This window comes from Chiloscyllium plagiosum, unplaced genomic scaffold (assembly GCF_037043375.1).
Source record: "Chiloscyllium plagiosum isolate Xiang-an unplaced genomic scaffold, Cpla_swu_hap1 HiC_scaffold_7, whole genome shotgun sequence".
Classification (NCBI taxonomy): Eukaryota; Metazoa; Chordata; class Chondrichthyes; order Orectolobiformes; family Hemiscylliidae; genus Chiloscyllium; species Chiloscyllium plagiosum.
The window spans coordinates 2,995,669-3,020,884 of record NW_028270145.1 but is presented as its reverse complement, the minus strand read 5'-3'; the positions used below and the strand labels follow the sequence as shown (position 1 = coordinate 3,020,884).

General features: G+C 38.6%; 1 protein-coding gene across 5 annotated transcripts in view; it reads right to left on the bottom strand.

The window, feature by feature from the left end:
• Positions 1 to 385: 385 nt before the first annotated feature.
• The window catches only part of LOC122551252 (NGFI-A-binding protein 1), a 40,339-nt gene continuing 15,508 nt past the window's right edge, over positions 386 to 25,216 (bottom strand). For all 5 annotated transcript variants that reach the window (XM_043692864.2, XM_043692865.2, XM_087988669.1 and 2 more), the window contains exons 6-8: positions 7,932 to 8,097; positions 4,841 to 4,993; positions 386 to 2,560 (exon numbers count right to left, since the gene is read on the bottom strand). In XM_043692864.2, coding sequence (XP_043548799.2) covers positions 2,454 to 2,560; positions 4,841 to 4,993; positions 7,932 to 8,097 — 426 coding nt within the window. In that variant the 3' untranslated portion in view covers positions 386 to 2,453. The remainder of the gene's footprint in view (positions 2,561 to 4,840; positions 4,994 to 7,931; positions 8,098 to 25,216) is intronic.

Genomic DNA, 25,216 nt, shown 5'->3' with positions numbered 1-25,216 from the left:
ACAAGTTTGGAAACACATGACGAAGAAACTTGCTAGATCTCACAGTGGAAATTTCTCCAAAAACAAACTCAATGTTACTCAGACTTAGCCGACAAAACTTAAGTTCATCCCATTGTGGGGTTATGTTTCCTATTTGAACATCAGGATAAAATGGATTGCTGGCACTAAGTGGAATGAGCTTTGTGTTACTTTACAGTTGAACTTTGCTGTTGTTCTTTTCGGAATTGATAAAGGACCATAAAATTGCATGTTTACACTTTTCCATCAAAGAAATCTCATCCGAATCATTACAAACATAAAGCATTGACAGATGTCAGATAAGATATCCCAAAATTACTAAAGAACCAAAAGACTCCTGAAGCACAATAAGCCATGGAACACCAAATTAGAACTCCAAAAATATATTTTAATGTTTATATAACAAATTAAATACATTAGTGTTTATTCAAACAATCTAGACTGTATTTTCAGACCACTCAGAATATTTAACACTGGCCCTTTGCCATTTAAGTAGCAATTTCAAACAGTACAGACCACTAGAACAATCTATTCTCCCAGACATCCTCTGACCCTTGTAATGTTCTTTAAACTGAATTCCAAACTGAAACATTAATACTAACATATTATTGGTTACATTATTAGAGTATGTGTACTGTTGATCACCACTTTACAGTTTCTAACATTTTACAGATCAAAAGGGTTGAGGGAGGCACAGTTTAATCTATGTTCTAACATACTTTTGGCTAACGGTCAAGACATACTAAAGACAGTATTATAGCAACATCAGTACATTACAGGTCGAAGTTCAAGAGAACATTTCATGGCAACAAAGTACAACACAGTTTTCAAATTAGTTGAATTGTACCGTAGGGAATTGAGAGCAATTCCCTTTAAGAGCTAATCTGCTACTACAACAGAGTAATACTCTACAGCTATTCTTCAGTTAACTACAGGTAATATAAAAATGATACTCGACTTTGACTAAAATGTAATATGCAGCTAACAAAGTCAAATTACACATTTTGAACAGGAATGTACAATCAGCTATTGGAATCTTCTGTAATAATCAGCATTATTTATGTAATTATTGCATTTTAATCTGGGGTCTCCTCTTTAATGCTGTATTTATAATGAGTTATGGTCTGTCTGTAGTAAAAATACTACAGGGCTTTGGCTGCCTGTATGACCAGATTAAAATATCTGGACTTTAATCAATTAAATTCTCCACAACCAAAATGCAACATGATTTCAGACAGAAGGCACAGTGAACAAAGTAGAAGCAGAAAACAAAGCAAAAAGAAATAGAATTAACAAAGCAAAAAGAAATAGAATTTACAAATCTTTAATGCAGATTTGAATCTCAGCATTATCACTGCTGTATCCAATAGAAACGTTGCAAAGACAACTCTTCTGACTAAAGTCTGTGTCAACTATTTAAAATCAGTACCCCATCACATTTGAAGAAAAGAATGAGATGCAGCAATATTTTGGGAAAAGAATATTAGTATAAACTATGCAGTAATTCAAGTAAATCTAAGTAAAAACTTCAAATGGACAACGTATATGAACAGAAATAACTAATAAGCAATTCTGCATTTTAATTAGAAATGTTACAAGTTATGACCTATCCCCCAGTTTAATTAGGAATGTGAGAATTTCCTGATTTCTAGTCTGCCAACCAACTAAATAAAAATGCAACTTCTTGACATTTATTCTATTTAAGTAAGTGCATAGATACAATGCTCAAAATTTCATCACCACTTCAGATATGTGTGGACAGCTTTAGCAACCGTACCTGAAATATTTGGCAGCATTTGGAGCAACCTTTCATACATTCATTCTTTCCCCTTTCATACATTCATTCTTTCCCCTTTCATTATACTGAGATTCAACAGTTGTACTTTTTTGTGGCCCATATTGGATTACCTCAACAAGATTAGTTCATCAAACCTCAGTTCCTTTATCCAATTCCACCCCACATCCCTTAATAGTGATAAACAAACATGTAAAGTTTTTGATATTATGTGTACTGCATCCCATTTTAGATCTGAATAAAAGTATATAACTATCAATAAGGGTTTATTAAACTATACGCTAGACTAGCTTATAGAGAAAAGCAATACATCATCTTAAGCTGATGCCTATTAAGAATTTTCAAGACTGGGTATCAATTTCTTCATTCCCAATCATTAAATAACATTAAATAGATTATTCATTAAGCTGTTTTTCTCACTGCTAAGACCAGCTGATTTATAGTATTTATTGAACATTTAGTCAACAATGAATTACCAGGTTGGAAATTATGCTGCTGAACTATCAAACCATCGTACACAGTAACTTTGACAAAACAGAAACCACAATAATGGAACACAGACGAGGCAACATTGGTCATTAAGGCTCTTGTTAGGGTGCTTGCTGATGCCATTTTGAGAAACAGACAAATCTGGAGAAGGCTATCTGACATCTTCAGGCTCTATTTTGATAGGTTTGAATGCTTCATTCTTCTTTTCTGTGTGATTTAGGACTGTCTGACAAAACTCCTTCAAGGTGCCTATGTTTTCTGTTAAACAAATAAAAGTTTTTTTAGCAGTCTGGAGATAGATAAGCATCAATTATAATATGCATTTCATACAAGAAATAATGTCTGCTTCCACTGCCATTATCTGTGTAGACTGGTTGTAGCTTTTACTCATAAGTTGACATTTAAATGTTTGTGGTCTAACCACATTTAAAAACTCCCTTTTCTCCCCCCTCACACCACAAGTTATAGAATGTACATAAAATGTTATATTAACATAAACTGTTTATGCCATTATTTTTAGAATGCTAATAAAATGAACAGCAGTGTCTCAATTATGTAACATGCACTTAATTTAAATTTGCATTAGGTGGCTTTGGTGTTGATAATATCAAAATTGATTCAGTTTTGACAGAATTACTGCATGCTCTTTGTTTATTACTGTTTTCTATGCATCAAAATTATTTTTAGGTTAGTCCAGTAATCTCATCTGCTGGAAGATACATCACTTGTCCCTCTTCATCAATATATATTGCTCCTTTAATATTACTGAAAGTATGATTTGCACTGGACTGCTTAGACCATTGGGCAAATACAGCATATAAAGTTGATTCAAAGTTTCATTCACAAATTTGCTGGTGTGAATGGGAGAGCTGAGGTTAATACATACCAGTAGTGTTAAGAGCACATTCCTACCATAAGCAAACAGCTGAGGAGTTGACCTATCCCTGACTGATACCAAAAAGAGGTAATAGGATAAAATGCTCACTCCAAATCATTTTGGAAATACTTTAATTGTGCTTTTGACTCTGGGACATGGAAGACATGGAGTGTCATTTTAGCTGTCATTAGAAAAAAAAAATCATCTCAGTCAGATTAAGATGGTGAAATAGTGGCAATGGCACAGATTGGTAATCCTGAAACACAGACTAGACTGGTGTCATGGGTTCAAATCCCACCACAGCAGCAGATGAAATTTAAAACTAATCAATAGCTTTTTTTAAAAAAAAAATCATTTGTTGTAAAATCCTATCTGGTTCACTAATATCCTTTAGGAAGGAAATCTATCATCCCTACCCAGTCAGATTTGTGTGACTGCAGACCCATAGCAATATTTGATTAGATTAGATTCCCTACAGTATGGAAACAGGCCCTTCAGCCCAACAAGTCCACACTGACCCTCCGAAGAGTAACTCATCCCTACCCTATATTTACCCCTGCCTAATGCACCTAACACTACAGACAAGTTAGCATGGCCAATTTACCTGACGTGCACATCTTTTGGATTGTGGGAGGAAACTGGATTACCCGGAGGAAACCCACGCAGACACGGGGAGAATGTGCAAACTATGGACCCAGTTTCCTTAATTTCTGATCATAGGAGTCCCACCATCGTAGGGTTAGTCTGCTGAATCTACATTGCCCTCCTCCTGTGATAAATATTCTTTTGCACAGCGACCAAAACAATACACAACACTCCACGTACATTATGGCGCTATATAATTGCAACATAACATCTTTACTCATGTACTCAAATCCCCTTGTGCTAAAGCTGAACATACCATTTGTTTTCCTATTTGCTTTCGACAATAGCATTCTAGCTTTAAGTAACTCATGAACAAGGATACTCTGGACCCTTTGAACATGAACATTTCCTAACTTCTCACCATTTAAAAAATACTCTTTTTCCCCCCACCAAAATGGATAATTTCAGTTTCTCACATAATATTCCATCCAAAATGTTCCTGTATGTTTACTTAGCCTCACCAAGTCCCCTTGAATTTTCCTTACAACTTACATTCCCACCCAATTTAATAGCAGCAAACTGGCAATATTACATTTGATTCCCATATATAAATTAATTACATAGATTATAAACAGCTGTGGCCCCAGGGCCAATCCAGTACCACACTAGTAAGAGCCTGTCATCTTGAGAATGATCTGTTTACTTGCTACTCTGTACTCTTTCAGTCTGCTAACCAATTTTCAAAGCATGCCAGCAGATTACCCCCAATCCTTCTGCTCCAATTTTCTTCATTAAATTCCTGTGTTATGAAAAGCCTTCTGAAAGTCCATGTTCACCACAGTTTTGGTTTTTCTTTCTCTATTAAGGCTGAGATCAGCAGTTTTTTTTGGCCTTTCGGAAAATCATGGAATGGAGAGTAGGTGTGAAAGTGGAATTGAAGCCAAAGATCAGCCATGATCATACAGAATGGTGATGCAGGTTTAACAGCATATGGTCCACCCCTGCTCCCATTTCTTATTTTACATCCATTAAATATCAATTAATTAACTGGCATCATATCAGCTTATTTACATTACCTGAAGAGTGAGACTCTCTTGGATTGCTAGAATAAAGTCTGCTTAATTCATTTGACACTTGCTTAGCAAGCTGTAGATCTTCTCTGGATACCATTTGCTGCATTATTTGCCGACTTTGCTGGTCAGCAATCCTGAGGTTCAGTGGTTTTTCAGCTGAAGATAAAAAATAACAATGTTGAGTCAATTAGTTGACCTTATTCTGATGTTGACCTTATTATTGAAAACAATATAACAAAAATGAATTACTATTACTGCTGCAAATCAAATATAGTTTGATTACTATTACTGCTGCAAATCAAATACCTATCCTATTTCGTTTGATAGGTAATCAAATACAACAGGACATAATTAAAAATTAGAGTTAGACTGGGAGTAGAATCAGGAATCACGTTGTCAACAAAAGTGGCAAAAATGTGCAAGTTTTCCCCCAAATAGCCATGGGTAATTGAAGTTTTCAAGACCAAGAGCGAACTAATTTGTCAGATGGAGTTACAAAGAAACAAAAATGCAAAGATGGGTCAATAAAGTTGAAGTGCAACTCAATTGTGATCTACCTGCACAATGAAGCAGCTCAAGGGCCTGAATGACCTACTCTTGTGCCCAGTGTTAACATTAGAACAGTTCTGAAGAATAACAATCAACATGAAACAATGCCTGACAGACGTGTTTCCAGCATTTTCTAGTTTTATTACAATATTTTAGCTGATGTAACCTGCACTTGTTAGGTTATTCCCATGATTTTCATTCTCTACATTGTAAAAACTATATGCTTTGTTAGACAATTAAGATATTTTTCATTATATTTTGCATTTGCAATATCACATCTCTCAGTTCCCAGTTCTCATTACAAACTGCTGCCTCAGCTAAGCAGTCAACTCACCCAGCCACAATGGCTATTGCTTTCTCGCCAATTGAAATAGTAGCAACAGTAGGGTGAGATAGAAAGCTAAGGTAATTAGGATATTTATTTTGAAATTACAAGGCCCTGTTTTTATTTAAAGTTTCTACATGAACTTATGGTAATTTGTTCCTCACATGTATTGATACCAAAATAGCCTAGGAACTCAGTTGGCTAACTCAGTTCTTCAACCACTAATTACCATACATATAGTCACAGTAGGAAGGTCTGAAATGCAAACTTGTCCAATTTTAGGTGTGCCTCCTAAAATGCTAAATGCTATGCCTGTAACCATTTATTCTGATGACACGAGAGGTATAAAATCGTAGGGGCCAGCACAGTGCAACAAGGAACAAGCTGTGCAACACAGCAGTAAGATGCAGGTCACACTTCAGAGTCTCCAGCTGCAATGCAATTGTAACTTATTTTAAGGTGGAGACATGGAAGACAAATACAGTACTTACAAGTGAAATGGCAAAGGTCTTTCGCAAAGTATTCGTAAGGAGGAAACTTCAAAATTACCCATATATACAGTTTTATTTCATGTGTACAACACCTTTAGCAGAACACTGTAAAGCGCTTCAAACAGAAATGGGAAATGGAAAAATTATAGAGTCAGAGAAGGCAGTTTATTGTCAAGGAATTCAAGAGCAATGAAAAAGAAGAGGGTGGATATGGTAGGTGTTTGATGTTCAAGGCAAATCTGATTGTGGAATAACAAACCAGCCATGCAACATATGCAGATGAATATTCAGCTCTCAGGTGTATGAATTTGAAGAGGAAACCTGTACTGTGGAACTGCACAAGTCAGTTAACCACAAGTGATTTGGTAGGAGACAATGATGTTAAAGGTTGACCGAACAAAAAGTCATTTTTTTCCTGAAATGAGGAATTATTCTATTTCAGTTAATGTGTATGTTCTCAACCTCTCCCCTCACTTGAGGCATGGTGATCTTGAGGTTAAATCACTACCAGTGATCTCTCTCTAATGAGAGAGCAGATCTATAATTCAGTAGAGCTATGGTGGCTTTACCTTTTCACCTGACATTGTTTTCACACTAAACCTAAATTGACACTAAATGTTGTCAATTATCTCAAGAGGGTTGGAATATAAAAGCACTGATGTGCTACTGATACTTTATAAAGCTCTGGTTAAGCCCCATTTGGAGTACTGTGTCCAGTTTTGGTCCCCACACCTCAGGAAGGACATACTGGCACTGGAGCGTGTCCAGCGGAGATTCACACGGATGATCCCTGGAATGGTTGGTCTAACATATGAGGAACGGCTGAGGATCCTGGGATTATATTCATTGGAGTTTAGAAGATTAAGGGGAGACCTAATAGAAACTTACAAGATAATACATGGCTTGGAGAGGGTGGACACTAGGAAATTGTTTCCGTTAGGTGAGGAGACTAGGACCTGTGGACACAGTCTTAGAATTAGAGGGGGTAAATTCCGAACAGAAATGCGGAGACATTTCTTCGGCCAGAGAGTGGTGGGCCTGTGGAATTCATTGCCACAGAGTGCAGTGGAGGCTGGGGCGCTGAATGTCTTCAAGGCAGAAATTGATAAATTCTCGATGTCACAAGGAATTAAGGGTTACGGGGAGAATGCGGGTAAGTGGAGTTGAAATGCCCATCATCCATGATTGAATGGCGGAGTGGACTCGATGGGCCGAATAGCCTTACTTCCGCTCCTATGTCTTATGGTCTAAACCTGATAATAAAGTGAAGACCACAGGACTCTGGGTATGTAGGATAAAGCTTCAGAAAATGTTTCCATATTAGATAACATGGACATGAATACACCTTCCTCCTCTATATTTGTTTTTGCAAATTATAGGAGTACAGCTGCAGTGAATTTATCCATTCATTACTCAGTACCCCAAAATTATGGGTGGTGCTAAGGGAAAAATGAGTCACATTTAGATCATAAATCAGAGATTAGAGTTGGGCAAGTATCAGGTTCACTCCGAAGTTTGCTGCTACACCCACAAGCAAATAAAAGAACTAGTATTAAAATTAGTTATTCATTTAATAAAATGTGTATTATTGAGAAAAATCACAATACATTTGGTTTTGATTTAATGCTGGAAAATGTTATTTTCCTATTTCATCAAAAGCATATGGTGTGCAGTTTAGTTTTATGCAGAAGACTTATGTGGTAGTCAGTTAACCAATTAGATTGTGTACCTTGTCCATCCATGGTATCTGCAGGAGGGCTTTTTGAATTCTGCTCTTCAGAATACAACCTACAAGCTGTGGTAGATGGATGTCTCTCAGACACTTGAAACATGTCCCGTCCTGTTTGCTCACGTACAAGCATTATGTACTTTGCAGCTATTGATTCAAGTTGGACCTAAAAGAAATGAAAGAAAGTTTAATGATGTTTTAATATATTTCCTTTGCTTTCTAAACAGCATTTCCTTTTAAAAAACTATCTGTGAACAGAAAAACTAATCCACATCACAATGGATGGTCTCAACTGATTGCCACATTCATTCAAACTGCATTTTGAAAAATATTTTATATGTACTCCTGACACTGAGACATTTCTCATTCCCAAAGTATGCATAGAGTCAGAGTTATACAGCACAGAAACCAACCCTTCAGTCCAACTCTTCCATGCCAACCAGGTTTCCAATACTAAAAATTTTCAACTTACATATTTCACAATAGCATGATCAAATACTGAGCTCATTAATTGCTTATCCTTCTTACTAGGTATAATGTATTCTACTCAAGACAAAATAATTGTGTAGGTGGTATTACGACTTGTTCCGTCAGTACAGTCTATTCTTGGAGCAGAAAATTGCCAGGATGTTTTTGGCAAATAAATTGTCCTTCAGAACAAAAATTGGTGACGAGCCGGGCTGAGAGTTGGAGGGGAAGCATTTCCCACAGCCATTGTGTACTGTGTACAAGCTAAAGTAGTGCAGAGTGCAACTTCTGCATCTAAGAGGAAGTAGCAGCCTCTAGAATTGTTGGCTGCAGCTCCAACAATCCCAGCACACCAATGTTCTATTGGGCACTGCCATAATTGTAGGCAGCCCATGCAAGAAGCCTGATGGATCCTGCAGTGAAATAAGTCAGCGGTCTGTGGCCAAGGATTAGGAAGTTAGGAAGAGTAGCAAGGTAGGCATTTTTAAAGTACATGGAAGAGGATACTGTCTTCTCATGGCGTTTCCAATGGGAAAAGGTCACCTTCCGAATTAGTACCTTTCTCCTTCCTGCCACTTTAAACACATTTCTGAAAAAAAAGAATCCCATTCCTGCTTGCAATCAACTTTTTTTTATGGGCTGGGCACTGGGTCAAATGAACTTTAAACAAGTTCAATTGTTCCTTAAGTTATTCAGTTGCATATAGTTTCAGGCAGCCAATTTCAGTGCCTGTTCACTCTCTATGATGAGGGCAAGCACAGGGGTGAGTAGGAAGTTGGTGGGATGCTTAACTGTCTATAATACATGGCCCCACCAAGAACACATCAAGTTGGGTCATGCAATATCCAACCCTTAGAACAGGACCTCAGGTAGGTTTTAAGGTTCCAGTTTTTATATACCAAGTGCAGATGGAAAGAATATTAAAGTTTATATGAAGGAAGAAAGGAGGGTGGTGTCTTTTGCACAGTGAAGTGCCAAGCCTCCTCCATGCCTTCCTCAATGCTTGGCCTTTAGAATCTACTCCATTATCCCCCATGACTTAACTGGGTCCATTTGCACTTAGTTGAACTCAACAAAATAGACGACAACTATTCGCTGGCTCATTTCTTACCGCTATACCTTGACTTGAGTTAACCTGCCTGGTTTAAAATTTGAACAAAGCCTGCACTTAACTGGTGCATCCTCCAGTGCAATGCCTCAATCAGAGTTCACATGCCAACCAATCAACACTCTTCTTGCATAAAGTATAAATTATAGTTTTCCCCTTAAATTGTATTTGGATAAATTGTCCCAATGAGTGTAATATCAAAAGCTTTGGAAAAACATTTTTTTCAGTGACTCCGTCAAATGCCGATTTACAGTTTGAAAATTAAAACCAAGTGGATGCATTTGTAACTAAAACAAAATATGGACACACTCGACAGATCAGGAGGCAACTGTAAGAGAAAAACAGACTTGAGATTAAGGCCGATGACTCGACAATAAGTCTAAGCTCAATGGTTTGAAAGATTAACTCTGAGCAGAATTTAACAGGGAGCAGGCTGATCAAAATGCCCCATCTCTGCACCACAGAAGGAAAGTCAATAACCGGTTGACAGACAGAGAAGGAACCTGCGGTACAGCCATGACATGCTATGGGTGGGCTAAGATGATATACAGTGGGATTTCACTAAAATTGGAGTAAGTACCACACTCTTCAGCTGCAGGCCAATCTGATTAACTGGGAGTCCCAGCTGCCCTGGCAAGACCGGATTTTGTTAGTGGATACTACCAGGGCCAGCAACCAGTCCCAAGGAGGTGGCTCAATGGACCCAGTTAAGTCATGGAGGATAATGGAGTAGGTTTTAAAGGCCAAGCATTGAGGAAGGCATGGAGGAGGCTTGGCACTTCACTGTGCAAAAGACACCACCCTCCTTTCTTCCTTCATATAAACTTTAATATAAAAATGCTGCCAAACCAACAGTGGCATGGATAGAGTAACATTGGACAATTTATCCAAATACAATTTAAGGGGAAAACTGTAATTTATACTTTATGCAAGAAGAGTGTTGATTGGTTGGCATGTGAACTCTGATTGAGGCATTGCACTGGAGAATGCACCAGTTAAGTGCAGGCTTTGTTCAAATTTTAAACCAGGCAGGTTAACTCAAGTCAAGGTATTGCGCTCAATTCACCCATAATGATTTCTTTAAATATGGTGTGCAGGTTGCTGATTTCAGTATCGACCCACTCTTTGTATTTGGGGGTCAGCTTGATGTGGGTGAGAACATGATAACCTATGCACCTACATCTTATTTTAAATGCTACTCTGCTAAAAACATTCCTGTCCAAGGAACACAAAATCCAGCCCAGATGGAAGGGCAATTCTGTAAGATTGGGGCACAATGCCTTCAGTGAAATAATTATACGAGTTCAGCTACCCAGTCTTGTGTGTGACCAAATTCAAATTATAGGTGATAAGAGACACTAAGTCAAGTCCAGATGTTTTGTTACACAGGACAGGGCATACCTCATTCTCACTTTGCTTGCCTCTTTAAAACAAGCTAACCATTGCACTGGGAGAGTCACTAAGTACACAAACACAGCACAAGGCCATTGAGCCACTGTGTCTGTTCCAGCTCTTTGAAAGATCTGTCCAATTACTTCAACAGCCAGATTCTGTCTCCACTTCAACTGCTTCTCCAACTTGAAAATTTGGGCTGAATTTGAGCTCTCAGACTAGCATCATTGCTGAGAGCCCAGAAATCCACTGATCTGTTGAAACATCTGATCCCCAGCAAAAACAAAGCTTGAATGACTGCTCTGTCTCTGATCTCTGCTATCAACTGCACAATGTTTATTTACACAAGGTTAGGAGATTTCAAGTACCTGCAGTTAAGAATCTGGATGATTGACACTTTTACTCCACTCTGGTAAATTGACTTGAAATGGAAAGTAATGAATGAATTATGTTTAAAAATCCTATTGCCACTATAAGATTTTTTAATTCTTAAATAATGTGAATTGGTCAATAGGCGTGTCAATAAATTGGCACAGGGTTATATGGGGTCATGGAATGAGTAGGGCAGCATAGCTTGACATAGGGAGCAAGAAGACCTTTCACAATGTTCCTCATGCAGAATATGGTTTCCCCCTCCAATCTCTGTACTGCCGCGAACCAGAACGCTTCAAAAAGATGCCCCAAACATTATGACTTATGAGCCCATGTACAGAATCAGTCCATCTCTTGTCACCGGCTACACAGGCTGGAGCTCCATGTTTCTGCGCTCAAGTGGTGACTAGAGTGACTGAACTACATCTGTGTGGCAGAGAACTATAGTACATTCAGGGATGTAATAACCATAAAAGTTAAGGACAAGCAGACAGATAGGAAATAGGTGACCACCAGGCAGTCTGATAAAACAAGTAGGTAGTACATGAATTCCCCAGAGGACTCACACACTAATTTGTTTTCTGGTCTGGATATTAGTGAGGACAATAGTTCCTTAGAGATGTGAGGAATACCCATGGCACCTGAGGTGGCACCAGCTGTCCAGGAGGGAGGAAGAAGGGCAGTACTAAAAAGTGATTCTTTACATAGGGAAACAGGTGTTTCTTGGTGCCAGGGTCAGGGATGTCCCAGAAAGTGTGGAACATTTTTCTAAAGAAGGGTACGCAGTACACATTGGCACTTAGAACATATGTAAAAAGGACTTGGTTCTGCAATTGGAATTTAAGGAGGTGAGTAGAAAATCAACAAGCAGGACATCTAAAATAGTAATCTCTGCATTACTTTCAATGCTATGTACAAGTGAATACAGAAATAGGAAGATGTATCAAATGAATGTGTCGCCGAAAAGTTGGTGCACGAAGAAGAGTTTTATATTCCCAGGGAACCAGTACTTGTTCTGTGAAAGACAACACCTGTACAAGTCAGGCAGGTTGCACCTGAACAGAGTCAGATTTGAATTCCTCGCAGCATATTTTGCTCGGTCAATTATGGAAACTTCAAACTAATACAGCAGGGGTGTGAGAAACAGGAAAGAATATTCCAGAGTAATACCAGGATTCACAAAATGCTAGAGGCAGATGTAACTAAATTAGAGAACTGTAAATTAATAGGTGGAGTCAGAATAAGGGGGAAAGTAATGAAGACTAAATCAGAGTTACGTTAAATGTATATGAATGCACAGAGTACAGTTAATAACACTGGGAAATTATAGGCACTGATTTCCAAATGGGATTATGTTGTTGTGCCAATAATGAAGACCTGGCTCAAGGGCTGAAATGGACGTTAAATATTCCTGGTTACAATATGTTTAGAAAAGATAGGATAGGAAAGAAAGGAGGGGTTGATGCATTTTTGGCGAAAGGGGCATTGCAGTACTGGAGAAAGATGATGTTTTAGAGGATTCAAGGACAGAATCGATTTGACTAAAGTAAGGAATTAGAAGGATGCAGTTATATTGTTTGGTATAATATACAGGGAAGTATATAGAGGAACAAATTTACAAGGAAATAACAGAAAGGTTTAAAACATCAGAGAGTAAGGCAGTTTAAATACCTGCATATTAACTGGGATAGTGGAAGTATAACATGCAGCAAGGGACAAGCATTTCTAGATTGTGTTTAGAAGGATTTTATACACTAGTATGTGCCCAGTCCAAAAAGAAAGGATGCATTGTTAGACCTAGTTCTTGGGCATGGGGTATACCAAATAGATTAAGCAACAATGAGGAAACATTTATGAGACATGGATCATTGTTTCACAGGGTTTAGGAAGGTAGTAGATAATTATATTGCACATTTCAGGATAGGACTAATTAAGTGGCGAACAGCAGACATCAATGGAGTAAGAACAGAGTTGGGCTGAATGGACTGGAACCAAAAGATGATGCAAAAAAACAGCAGCTAAACAAGAGACTACCTTCAAAGAGGAGATGGTTTGGGCACAGTCAAGGTATAATCCCTCAAAACGAAAGGTAAAACAAACAAATCCAGAGCTCCTTGCATGATAAAGGGGTTAGAAATTAGGTTAAAGAACAAAAAAGTGTATTTTTCACTGTTATCAGGTAATTAAGTCAAACCCAAGCTGAATAAGTAAGGTTCAGAAAGAAGATCGAAACGCAAATATGAGACACAAAAGAGATCATAATAAAAAGACTGGTTGCTAACAAAGGAAATCCCAAAGATTTCTATAAAGACGTCAATAGTAAGAGGGTGGCAAAAAAGTGGGGGCAAATTAGGTAACAAGAAAAAAGGGATTTACACTTTGAGGCACAAGATATAATTTATGTGCTAACTGAATAATTTACATCTATCTTATTTTTTTTTAGATTACTTAGATTACTTACAGTGTGGAAACAGGCCCTTCGGCCCAACAAGTCCACACCGACCCGCCGAAGCGCAACCCACCCATACCCCTACATTTACCCCTTTAACCTAACACTACGGGCAATTTAGCATGGCCAATTCACCTGGCCCGCACATCTTTGTGACTGTGGGAGGAAACCGGAGCACCCGGAGGAAACCCACGCAGACACGGGGAGAATGTGCAAACTCCACACAGTCAGTCGCCTGAGGCGGGAATTGAACCCGGGTCTCTGGCGCTGTGAGGCAGCAGTGCTAACCACTGTGCCACCGTGCCCTTCCTGTCACTGTAAGGGTTTAAACTTGGTTAAAAGGAGGTATTGGGTAAGCTGTCAGTGCTCAAGGACAGTGAAGGAAACAAAACTGGAAATACAGATGCACAGGCATATACTTTCCAATTGCCCCTGAATTTGGAGATGCACCAGAGAATGGGACATTTTCAAACAGGACAATTCTTTCGAAGAAATTGTAAAGATTGGCCCAACAATTACAGACCTGTCATTTTAACTTCAGTATTAGGGAAACCTTTAGAAACAATTATTCAGAATATAATTAATAATCATAAATTTAAAAATGTAGATTGATTTAGAAGAGTCAGCACGGATTTAAGGGAAATTTGTGTCTAACTAACTTGGCTTTTTTTTGAAGAGGAAACAGAGAGGGTTGAAGAGGGGAAAGATTATTCAGCTGGCATACATAACTTCAAAAAAGTGTTTGACACAGTGTTGCACAACACACTTGTGAGGAAACTTCCAGGCTATGGAATACAAGGGATATCAACCGTGTTATAAAATTGACTGAGGGATAGGAAACAGAGAGTAATGTTAATGGGCATTTTCGGTACTAGGAGTTGGTAGATATTGGGAATATTTGTCATATGTATAAATGATTTAGGTCTTTGAGTGCAGGGAACAATTTCAAAATTTGGGGATGACAGAAAACTTGGAAAAATTGTAAGTTGTGAGAACTTTAAAAGGGCATGATGGAGTGGATGGATTGGTGGCAAATGAAGTTCAATTTGGAAAAGAGTGGAGGTAATATACTTTGATACAAAGAACATGGGAAGACAGTATAAAATATAGGTACTATTCAAAGGATAGGCATGAGCAGAGAGACCTGGGCGGGATGTGTGTGTGAGATAAATATGTATATATGGCAGGACAAGTAGAGAGAATTGTTAACAAAGCTCACAGTATTTCAGGTTTAATAAATAGGTGAGTAGAGTACAAAAACAGGGAGGAGTTGGTGTGGAGAAGAGAAGGAAAGGAAATGATGTGAAGTATAACCTTCTTTTAAACAGTGAATAGAAATGACCTGGAACACTCTGCCTAGGGCAGTAGAGTTGATCAATGCGTTCAGATGAAAATTCGACAGGTATGAAGAAAATAAACTTTTATGTTTATACGAATAGAGCATGAAAATGAGATTGATCTACCAAACTCATCTGCTTAATAACATCCTTCTGTGCTGTAAATATCAGGCTGTGTTATTCTGAAGACTGTAACAATCCTCCTCAGAGGATCATGTCACTAATAAACAGTGAAACTACGCTTTTTACGGTCAAGTTCTGTTAATGACTAAAATAGCTGTGGATTAAGAAACAATCTTTGAGAATCACCACTGCACACTTCTCTCCAATCTGACAAGTGTTTCACTAGTATATTCTACTTTTTAGATGATTATGTATCCACAAAACTCATCTGCCTTTAAAATTATTAGCTTTATTTTGCCAAGAAGTCTATTAAATTCTATTTTATCAAATGCCTCCTGAAAATCCATATGCCAATCAACTGCAGCACTCTAATCTCCATTGTTTCAAAGAAAAAGAGGATTAAGTTTATCAATCAGAAATTCCTTTAATAAATACAGGTAGTCCCAGAGTTGTGAACGAGTTCCATTCTTGAGTTTGTTCACAAGTCAATTCGTATGCAAATCTGAACTCATTGCAGGACAATATAAAGGAGCCATAACTACAGGAAATGTTCATACATCAGATCTTTAAAATTACACATAATTGTGCCTTTCACTTATTAGTCCATGTTTTTCCAAATGACAATTTATTTTGTTTGAGATTTGTCACGTAACAAAATACTTTCCCATTTGTTTTTGCAATAACCTATTTTCACTCCTTTAACTCTTATTTCCTTTTTCAGTTTCCTCCTTGTTGATATTAATCAAAATTTTGCTGGGTTAGCCTAAATGAAGTTAAATGAAATGTGGAGAAAAAGACATATGAAGCCTGGTGAAGACCTAATGATTAAAAATATCACTAGTTTTAAGGGTTTCTGTGTTTTCCTAAAGGAATGTGTCCTTGTTTAGATTGGGTATTGTTACTCAACAGTAGTGGACTGAACTATCACAATAACTCTGAAAAAACTGAAGTTTGGTTTAAAACAGACACAGTGAATCAGATGTGATAATGTGGACTACTTATCAGCTGAATGTGATAGTAATAGAATAGTGTGGTGTAAATATCATGTGGTTGATTGGATGATACAAAGCATAAGCAAGAGGTCAAAATTTATGAAAAGAAACAGATAAGCCTCTTTGCAGGCAGAGGCAAGGAGGTCCTATTGAGGTAATTGATCAAACCAACATGGAAAGCATGACACATACCTGTGGTCAAATTAATCATTTGCAGGAGACTACATCATGTGAATATTTAAACACAGCTTCCTTTATAGAAAAAGCATTTAAAAAGTTTGCCTTACTGCACAGTTAACTTGCACAGGAAGGAAAGGTCATCTGACCAATGGCTGGATATTGGGCCAGAACATGATGATCGCCTGTTCTGGTCTGGTCGTTAGACAAGTTCACTGAAACAGATCCACTTGCAATTATTAACACTAAGGGTGAATGTTTTGCAGTTTTGTTTGTAGTGTATTTTGATTTAGTAAACAATATTGAGTATATTTCAATGTTAGAACTACCTTGTGCTATTGCTATTCAGAGTAAATTCAACGGACCAGGGAAAACGTGAGAATAAAAGGATTCCAGGGATGGCGGGTCTGACATATGATGAGAGATTGACTAGGTTAGGATTGTTTTCACTGGAGTTCAAAAGAATGAGGGAGGATCTCAGAGACACAAAAAATTCTAACGGGACTAGGCAGCGTAGATGTGGGGAGGATGTTCCTGATATTGGTGCGTCCAGAACCAGGGGTCACAGTCTGAGGGTTCAGAGTGAACCATTTAGGATGGAGATGAGGAAACATTTCTTTATCCAAAGAGTGGTGAGCCTGTGGAATTCATAACCACAGGAGGTAGTTGATGCCAAAACATTGAATGTATTCAAGAGTTGGTTAGATATAGCATTTGTCAAATGGGATCAAAGATTATCGGGAGAAAGCAGCATTAGGCTATTGAGTTGGACGATCAGCCATGATTGTGATGAATGGCAGAGCAGGCTAAAAAGGCTGAATTGCCTCCTCCTGCTCCTATCTTCTATGTTTTTATGTTATATCCTGTGCTTTCTGTATTCAGCTTGATTTTCATTTGAATTATGATTTTAACATTTATCAGGCTTTTCTGTTTCATTTAAACTACTATGAGGTAGACATGTGGGTTACGCAGTGGCACAAAAAACAGAGTGTGAAACAAAAACAGAAATTGCTGGCAAAACTCAGCAGGTCTGGCAGCATCTATGGAAAGAAACTAGAGTTAACGTTTCAAGTCTGGTGAATCTTCATCAGAACAATGTTTAAATTCTTCATCAGGAAATGTGTGACTTGGCTGCCTGTTGTGTAGTGTCTGATATACAGTTCCACTAGTCAATACCACCTGGATTGCACATCTACAATTATGTACTTCATCATCCAGGGGCTTCTAATTTTTCAGTGCCCTTCTTTTCCTTTTCATGGGAATGTGTCCAGCTTGTATATGATCTATTTTTTTCTTTACAAGCCCCTCCCCTAACATTGCTAATTTACTATTTTTATTCACTTTTGAATGTGGCCCAGCCAGCATTTATTGCCTATCCCCAAATAGTCCTGAGAAGGTGGTAGTAAGCTGCCTTCTTGAACCATTGCAGTCCATTTGGTGTAAGTGTGCCCACAATGCCATTATGGACAAATTTCCAGGTTTTGATCCAACGACACTGAAGGCACAGACATATATTTTAAAGTCTGGATAGTGAATAGCTTGGAGGGGAACTGGTGGGGATGTTTACATGAACTTGGTGTCCCTGTCCTGCTAGATGGCAGTGATCATGAGTTTGGAAAGTGCTAAGGAGCCTTGATGAATTTCTGCAGTGTTATCTTGTAGATAGAGTCATAGAGATGTACAACATGGAAACAGACCCTTCGGTCCAACTCACCCATGCCGACCAGATATCCCAACCCAATCTAGTCCCACCTGCCAGCACCCGACCCATATCCCGCCAAACCCTTCCTATTCATTTATCCATCCTGATGCCTTTTAAATGTTGCAACTGTACTAGCCTCCACCACTTCCTCTGGCAGCTCATTCCATACACGTACCACCCTCTGCGTGAAAAAGTTGCCCCAATAGTGCACTCTGCTGCTTCTGATGCTCATGGTGGACAGAGTGAATGTTTGTGAATATGATGCCAATAAAGGAGGCTGCTTTATTCTGAATGTTATCAAGCTTTAGAATTTTTGGAACTGCACTCCTCCAAGGAAGTGGGGAGCATTCCATCACACACCTGACCTGTGCCGTGTAGATGGTGGACAGTCTTTGCGAAGCCTGGAATTGAGTTGGTCACTGCAAGATTCCCAGTCTCTGATCTGTTCTCGTAGCCACAGTACTTAAAATGACTAGCCCAGTTCAGTTTTGACTAATGGTAACCTCCAGGAGATTGTTAGTGGAGGATTCAGTGATGGTGATACCATTGAATGTCAAGAGGGAATGGTTAGATTCCCTCTTGTTGGAAATGGTCATTCCCTAGAACCTATGTAATGTAAATGTTACTTGCCACTGGTCAACGTGAATATTATCCAGATCTTCTTGTATTGGGCATGGATCACTTTAGTATCTGAGGAGTTGCAAATGGTGCTGAGCATTGCGCAATTATCAGTGAAGATCCCCACTCCTGACCTTATGATGGAGAGAAGGTCATTGATGAAGCAGTTGAAGATGATTGAGTCCAGGGCACCACGCTGAGGAACTCCTGCACAGATGTTCTGGAATTGAGATGACTGACTTCTAATAATCACAATCACCATCTTTTGTGCAAGGTATGACTACAATGAGGTTAGGGACTGAGTGGCTCTGGCAGAACCCAAACTGGGCATCAGTGAACAGGTTATTGCTGAGTAGTTGCTGTTTGATAGCACCGTTGATGACACCTTCCATCACTTTACTGATGATGGAGAAAAGTTGATGGGACAGTAATTGGTTGAATTGCAGTTGTTCTGCTGTTTGTGTGCAAGACATACCTGGGCAATTTTCCACATTTTCGGGTAGATGCCAGTGTTCTGGAATGGTTTGGCTATGGGTGCAACAAGTTCTGAAGCATAGGTCTTCAGTACCAATGCCAGAATGATGTCAGGGTCCCTAGCTTTTGCAGTATCCAGTGCCTCCAACTGTTCCTTCATATCACGCAAGTGATTCAAATTGGCTAAAGACTGGGTAACTGAGATGCTGGGGACCTCTAGAGGAGGCCAGATTTCACATTCTGATCCACCTGATCCAGCCACCTTTCCAGTTCTCAGAACATAGCTCTCTTTCAGTTAAGCATTTTCACATTTGATTTCTCCTTATCTTTCCCAATATTAACTCTAAAACTATTGATAACAATCACTGTTTCGCAAGCATTCTCTCACTGAAGTATGCTTTACTTGCCCCTTTTCCTACCTTGAAATTAGATCTGATGCATACTTTCTTCCTTGTTTGCTTGAAAATACATCAGGAAAGTTTTTTAGTGATAATTTCAGAGATTCCACTTCAGCATTTTCCTGTTTCAAAGTTTCTAATACGTTAACTGATATTCCTCATCATTATTCTATAATTCCTGCGCAGTTCTTTAAAGTGTCTGCAAATTTGCACCCCCACTGGTGGCCTTTAGTATACACTGGCAATATAGCAGTTGTACCAACCAAATAAATTTGTTCATTGGTCAAATGAATCAACTCTTTCTCAGGCTTCTTAATAATGCCTCTCAAACAACCCTCCCCGCTACCTTATTTTCGCATCATTCCTGAATACAGCTACAGTCAGAAATGTTAAGGAACTCCCCTTTTTTGAGCCAGGTTTCAGTTATTTCCAATGTACCATGACCCCACGTGCCGACCTATGCAGGGATATCACTAAGAGTATTTACCATTCTGTGCAATTTCACATAAGCACTGTAAACTCATCTTTGTCTGATCTACCCTTTATGCCACTGGTGCACTCTTTCTAGGGCAATAATCTCTCTCCTGAGAGATGAATACCAAAATTTACAAAAAACAGGTTAGCATTGAACGGCCAGCGTTGCCTGGCTGCTGTTGTGATCTTTTGACAGCCGGGTCAGAATAACACGGTGAAAGACTGCACGTAGGCCCCAATCTCACCTGAACATTACACACGGTCCAAGGAAACCTGCATTCAGAGGGGAAAAAAGGTAGAGAATATTGGGAGTGGGAAGGTTGGGGCAAAAATCTTCAGAAAGGCCCTCTCTATTATTATTTCACCTTAAATTCTCTGCCCATCACTGTATCAACTTGAATGGTTTGGGTCAAAGTGATCACTGTAAACCTACTTTGGGAAGCTGCTCCATTATTTGTGGGGAGAAAGAGTTTCACAAAACATGGGTTGGTGGGATAAATATAGGTGAAGAGTTAGCTATGAAATAAAGTGCATGGATGCTAAGATCTTCATTGAGGCAGCTTTTTGTAAGAAAGAGAAGTGTAATATATACTTATGGACAAGGGAGTAAGGTGAACAAAATAATCAGAAGGAGACTGCCACAGAGCTGTTTAAATTGTGATTTGATTTTGTTTAAAGTTGCAACACTTTTGGGTGACAATGGAAGCTGCAGTTTGTAATGACATATTGGACATGTCATCACCCTCAGCAGCCTAAAGATATGAGTCATTAGAAGAGTGTGACATTTTAAATATCAGCCCAGCAAATTTTCATGATTTTCCTATTAGAGTCATAAAGATGTATAGCATGGAAACAGACCCTTCGGTCCAACCCGTCCATGCCGACCAGATATCCCAACACAATCTAGTCCCACCTGCCAGCACGTGGCCCATATCCCTCCAAACCCTTCTTATTCATATACCCATCCAAATGCCTTTTAAATATTGCAATTGTACCAGCCTCCACCACTTCCTCTGGCAGCCCATTCCACACACACCACCCTGTGTGTGAAAATGTTGCACCTTAGGTCTCTTTTATATCTTTCCCCTCTTACCCTAAACCTATGGTCTCTAATTCTAGATTCCCCCATCCCAGGGAAAAGACCTTGTCTATTTATCCTATCCATGACCCTCGTGAATTTATAAACCTCTATAAGGTCACCCCTTGGCCTCCGACGCTCCAGGGAAAGCAGCCCTAGCTTATTCAGCTTCTCCCTATAGCTTAAATCCTCCAACCCTAGCAATATCCTTGTAAATCCTTTCTGAACACTTTCAAGTTTCACAGCATCCTTCCAATAGGAAGGAGACCAGAATTGCATGTAATATTCCAAAAGTGGCTTAACCAATGTCCTGTACAGCTGCAACATGACCTCCCAACTGCTATACTCAATACTCTGACCAATAAAGGAAAGCATACCAAACGCCTTCTTCACTATCCTACCTACCTGCGACTCTACTTTTAAGGAGATATGAACCTACACTCCAAGGTCTCTTTGTTCAGCAACACTCCCTAGGCCCTTACCATTAAGTCTATAAGTCCTGCTAAGATTTGCTTTCCCAAAACGCACCATCTCGCATTTGTCTAAATTAAACTCCATCTGCCACTTCTCAGCCCATTGGCCCATCTGGTCCAGATCCTGTTGTAATCAAAGGTAACCCTCTTCACTGTCCACTACACCTCCAATTTTGGTGTCATCTGCAAACTTACTAACTATACCTCTTAAGCTCACATTCAAATCATTTCTATAAATGACAAAAATGGCAACCAGCACCAAACCTGTAGCACTCCACTGGTCACAGGCTTCCAGTCTGAAAAACAACCCTCCACCACCACCCTCTGTCTTCTCCCTTTGAGCCAGCTCTGTATCCAAATGGCTAATTCTCCCTGTCTTCCATGAGATCTAACCTTGCTAACCAGTGTCCCATAGGGAACCTTGTTGAATGCCTTACTTAAGTGCATACAGGTCACGTCTACCGCTCTGTCCTCATTAATCCTCTTTGTTACTTCTTCAACAAACTCAATCAAGTTTGAGAGACAGGATTTCCCACACACAAAGCCATGTTGACGTAAATGCAACAATTCCTCTGACAGTGAACTGAACAGAGTGGTCAGGTATCACCAAGTCCTAGAAGTGCAAGACAGTGAACATCAGAGCTGTTTGATAAAGCAACATCTTCAGTAACTACTTTTAATTTGTCAAAGTAGTTAGGTCAGTTTTTTTTTAAATCAAATTTAAACATTTATTTTTCCTAGTAAGTCTTTGCAATTCACTGTTCTTAAATTTCTACTTCTAATAAAAACACCTTCATTGAATGCAGCTGGTTAACAAACTATAGAATGAAAAATGTGAATGCAGTTCAAGCTTTCCTGGAGGGCATGGCTTATAAATCTCATCCATATTTGGAAGTAGAAACTTGGGCTGGGCTTTTTGTGATATTCGTGTGCAGGTTGATGTCAGAGTTGATGCAGCCAAGTTTGGCCCAGCCAATCAGCTGGACCATTGATTAACTGAAGGAAGTGTTTTTAGAGTTCAAAACAAAAAAAAAATAGGATTTCTCAATTTAACCAGTGCATTGAAGATCACATATCAGGATTCCATATCTAAAGACAGAAATGTGATTCTGGAATCAAAATATTTGAGAGCATTGATAACATATTTTGATGAAAGTTGCAACACTTGCAGCATTTGCATAATTCAGATTTATTCCAGTGTTTCAGAATATTAGTTTTAGATGAGATCAGTTTGCTGCTGCTCCTGTCACTAAAGCTCTTGTCTTTGGTATGCCATGCTTGTCTATCTTGCACCATCCTCACACATCTACTGTAACTCATCTGCACTCACTGTCTAACACCTGTCATCCAACCATGCATCAGTCGATACCTCTTTCTGGTGGCTCAGTTTTGTCTTCTAAAAGTAACCTCTGGTAGTTTTTCAGCTCTGATCAAACAGCCAAAATACTGACATTTTCAATTCTGTAGACATTTTTTAAGAGTTGTCTTTGCTCTTGCAATTTCAAGTACCTCGACATTTGTCTTAAGGTTTGTATATGGAATTTAAACATACATCTTAGAATCCACATTTGAAAGGCCTCTATTTTCTTCCATAGAATTTTCCTTATTGTCCAGGATTCTGAGACATACAGGAAAGAGGATAGAATGTAATATCTTATGAGAACAATCTTGAATGTTTTTCTTATTAACATCTTCATAAATTTCTTTCTTTCTTTCTAACTTCGACAAAGCTCTCTGATTGGGTTTGCTTTTCAATACTATAGATGGAGAGCACTGTAACAACTTCAATACAGATATTTTAACATTGTCACTTCTTCAGTCCAGATTGAGAGTTAGTGGATCAACTTCTCAACCCAGCTTTCTTATCTCAGCAATAAAGTGAAGCAGGCCTCTGACGCTAGCAGACACAGATTCAGCACTGTAAACAGGAGCCAACAGTCACTGCTTTATCATGATCTGAACTATGTATCAGACTTGGGCATTGGTTCAAAAGAGAAGACATATGCACCTATCTTAAGATTTACTTAATGAATTTGAAGTCAATAAAGCAAAATTCAGTCAGAATGCAAATTGGTTTGTAAACTTATTTATCAGGAGAAAGTGAGGTCTGCAGATGCTGGAGATCAGAGCTGAAAATGTGTTGCTGGAAAAGCGCAGCAGGTCAGGCAGCATCCAGGGAACAGGAGAATCGACGTTTCGGGCATAAGAAGGGCTTATGCCCGAAACGTCGATTCTCCTGTTCCCTGGATGCTGCCTGACCTGCTGCGCTTTTCGAACAACACATTTTCAGCAAACCTATTTATCACCCTTAGGAACAATATTCTTTATGAGTTTTATCACATTCATATTTGGTAACATATCTACTTAGTGAAGTCATCTGATAAACAGCATTTTCCACGTTTTCATTTCAATTTTTTTTTGTTTACAAATAGAACATTTCTAGACACCTTTAGCTTGGCAAGTTTGAAAGAGGGGCAAAGCATTTTTTTTTGTACTGTATTTCCCTTCTTCCACAACAGAGGTTAATTAATTCTTGACTTTGCTTGTCAAATTTTACAACTGACGTCATCTGTAGATATAAAACTCATACTAAGGGGAGGCATTGGAAATCTACCATCACGTGAGATTTTGAGCATTAAATTAATTGGTGTAAATGTTCCAATCACTAACTAATGCCCCTAATTATTCTGACATGTTCTTCTTCATTTTTCTCTCACCCATTTTTACCCCATTTCACAGTATCTTGATTTATCTTCACTTTTATAAGGAGGTTGGAGATGGAGGGGTTTCACTTTAAGCTAAAGTCTCAATATTTCCACTTCTGAACAATGATTCTGTTATACTAAACATATATCTGATTTTGCCTCAGAAAAGTATTTGTATGGCTCAACTAAAATTCAATGTATTTCAAGGGCAAAAAATTTAATCTTCCTCAAAGTGTAGTGAGGTAAGAATTAAGTGGAACCAGGTTGAAGTGATTATTAATTCTGTGGACCAATATACTGTTCTCATCATGCATGAAGTTGGATGTTCCAATTTGTAACAACCAAGGTCCTGCTAAGAGAAGCTGTCTTTTTTTATTTGTGCATGTGAAGGTGAAGTATTGGAAAAGCTTTATTTATAATGCAACCCTTCATTAAATGACAGCAGAGCCATTCTTTTTTGTTTAAAAAGGCATTATATCAGATATATATTCACATCATGTCGCAAGACAACACAAATATCTGCACAACTTAAGGTTGATATGGCATATATTAATTATGGGCTTTTTTTTGTAAATTCATGAGCTTATCGAATGGCAGAATTCATACGTTCATATTCCCAAATGTTATTGTCTGCACCATTCTAGAGCGCTGCAGCCATAACATATCTCATGGGATCAGTTCTACTTGCTGTTTGCTCACTCCTTAGTGGGATGTACAATTCTTGCAGAAACACGTCATCATGACGCAGTAACTAACTAGCCTAGATTTCAAATACAAGGGATAAATATCTGAAAGCAAAACTTGTGGTCTACACCATTAAGGTCACCATCATCCACTGTCCTGCAGAGGTACTGCAGTGGTGTCAAATCATATCAGAGTTTAACAAGAAAATCAAACCCAAAGGTTCTGTAATCATTTTCATGCTCAAAATGACTGTGTTCGTGA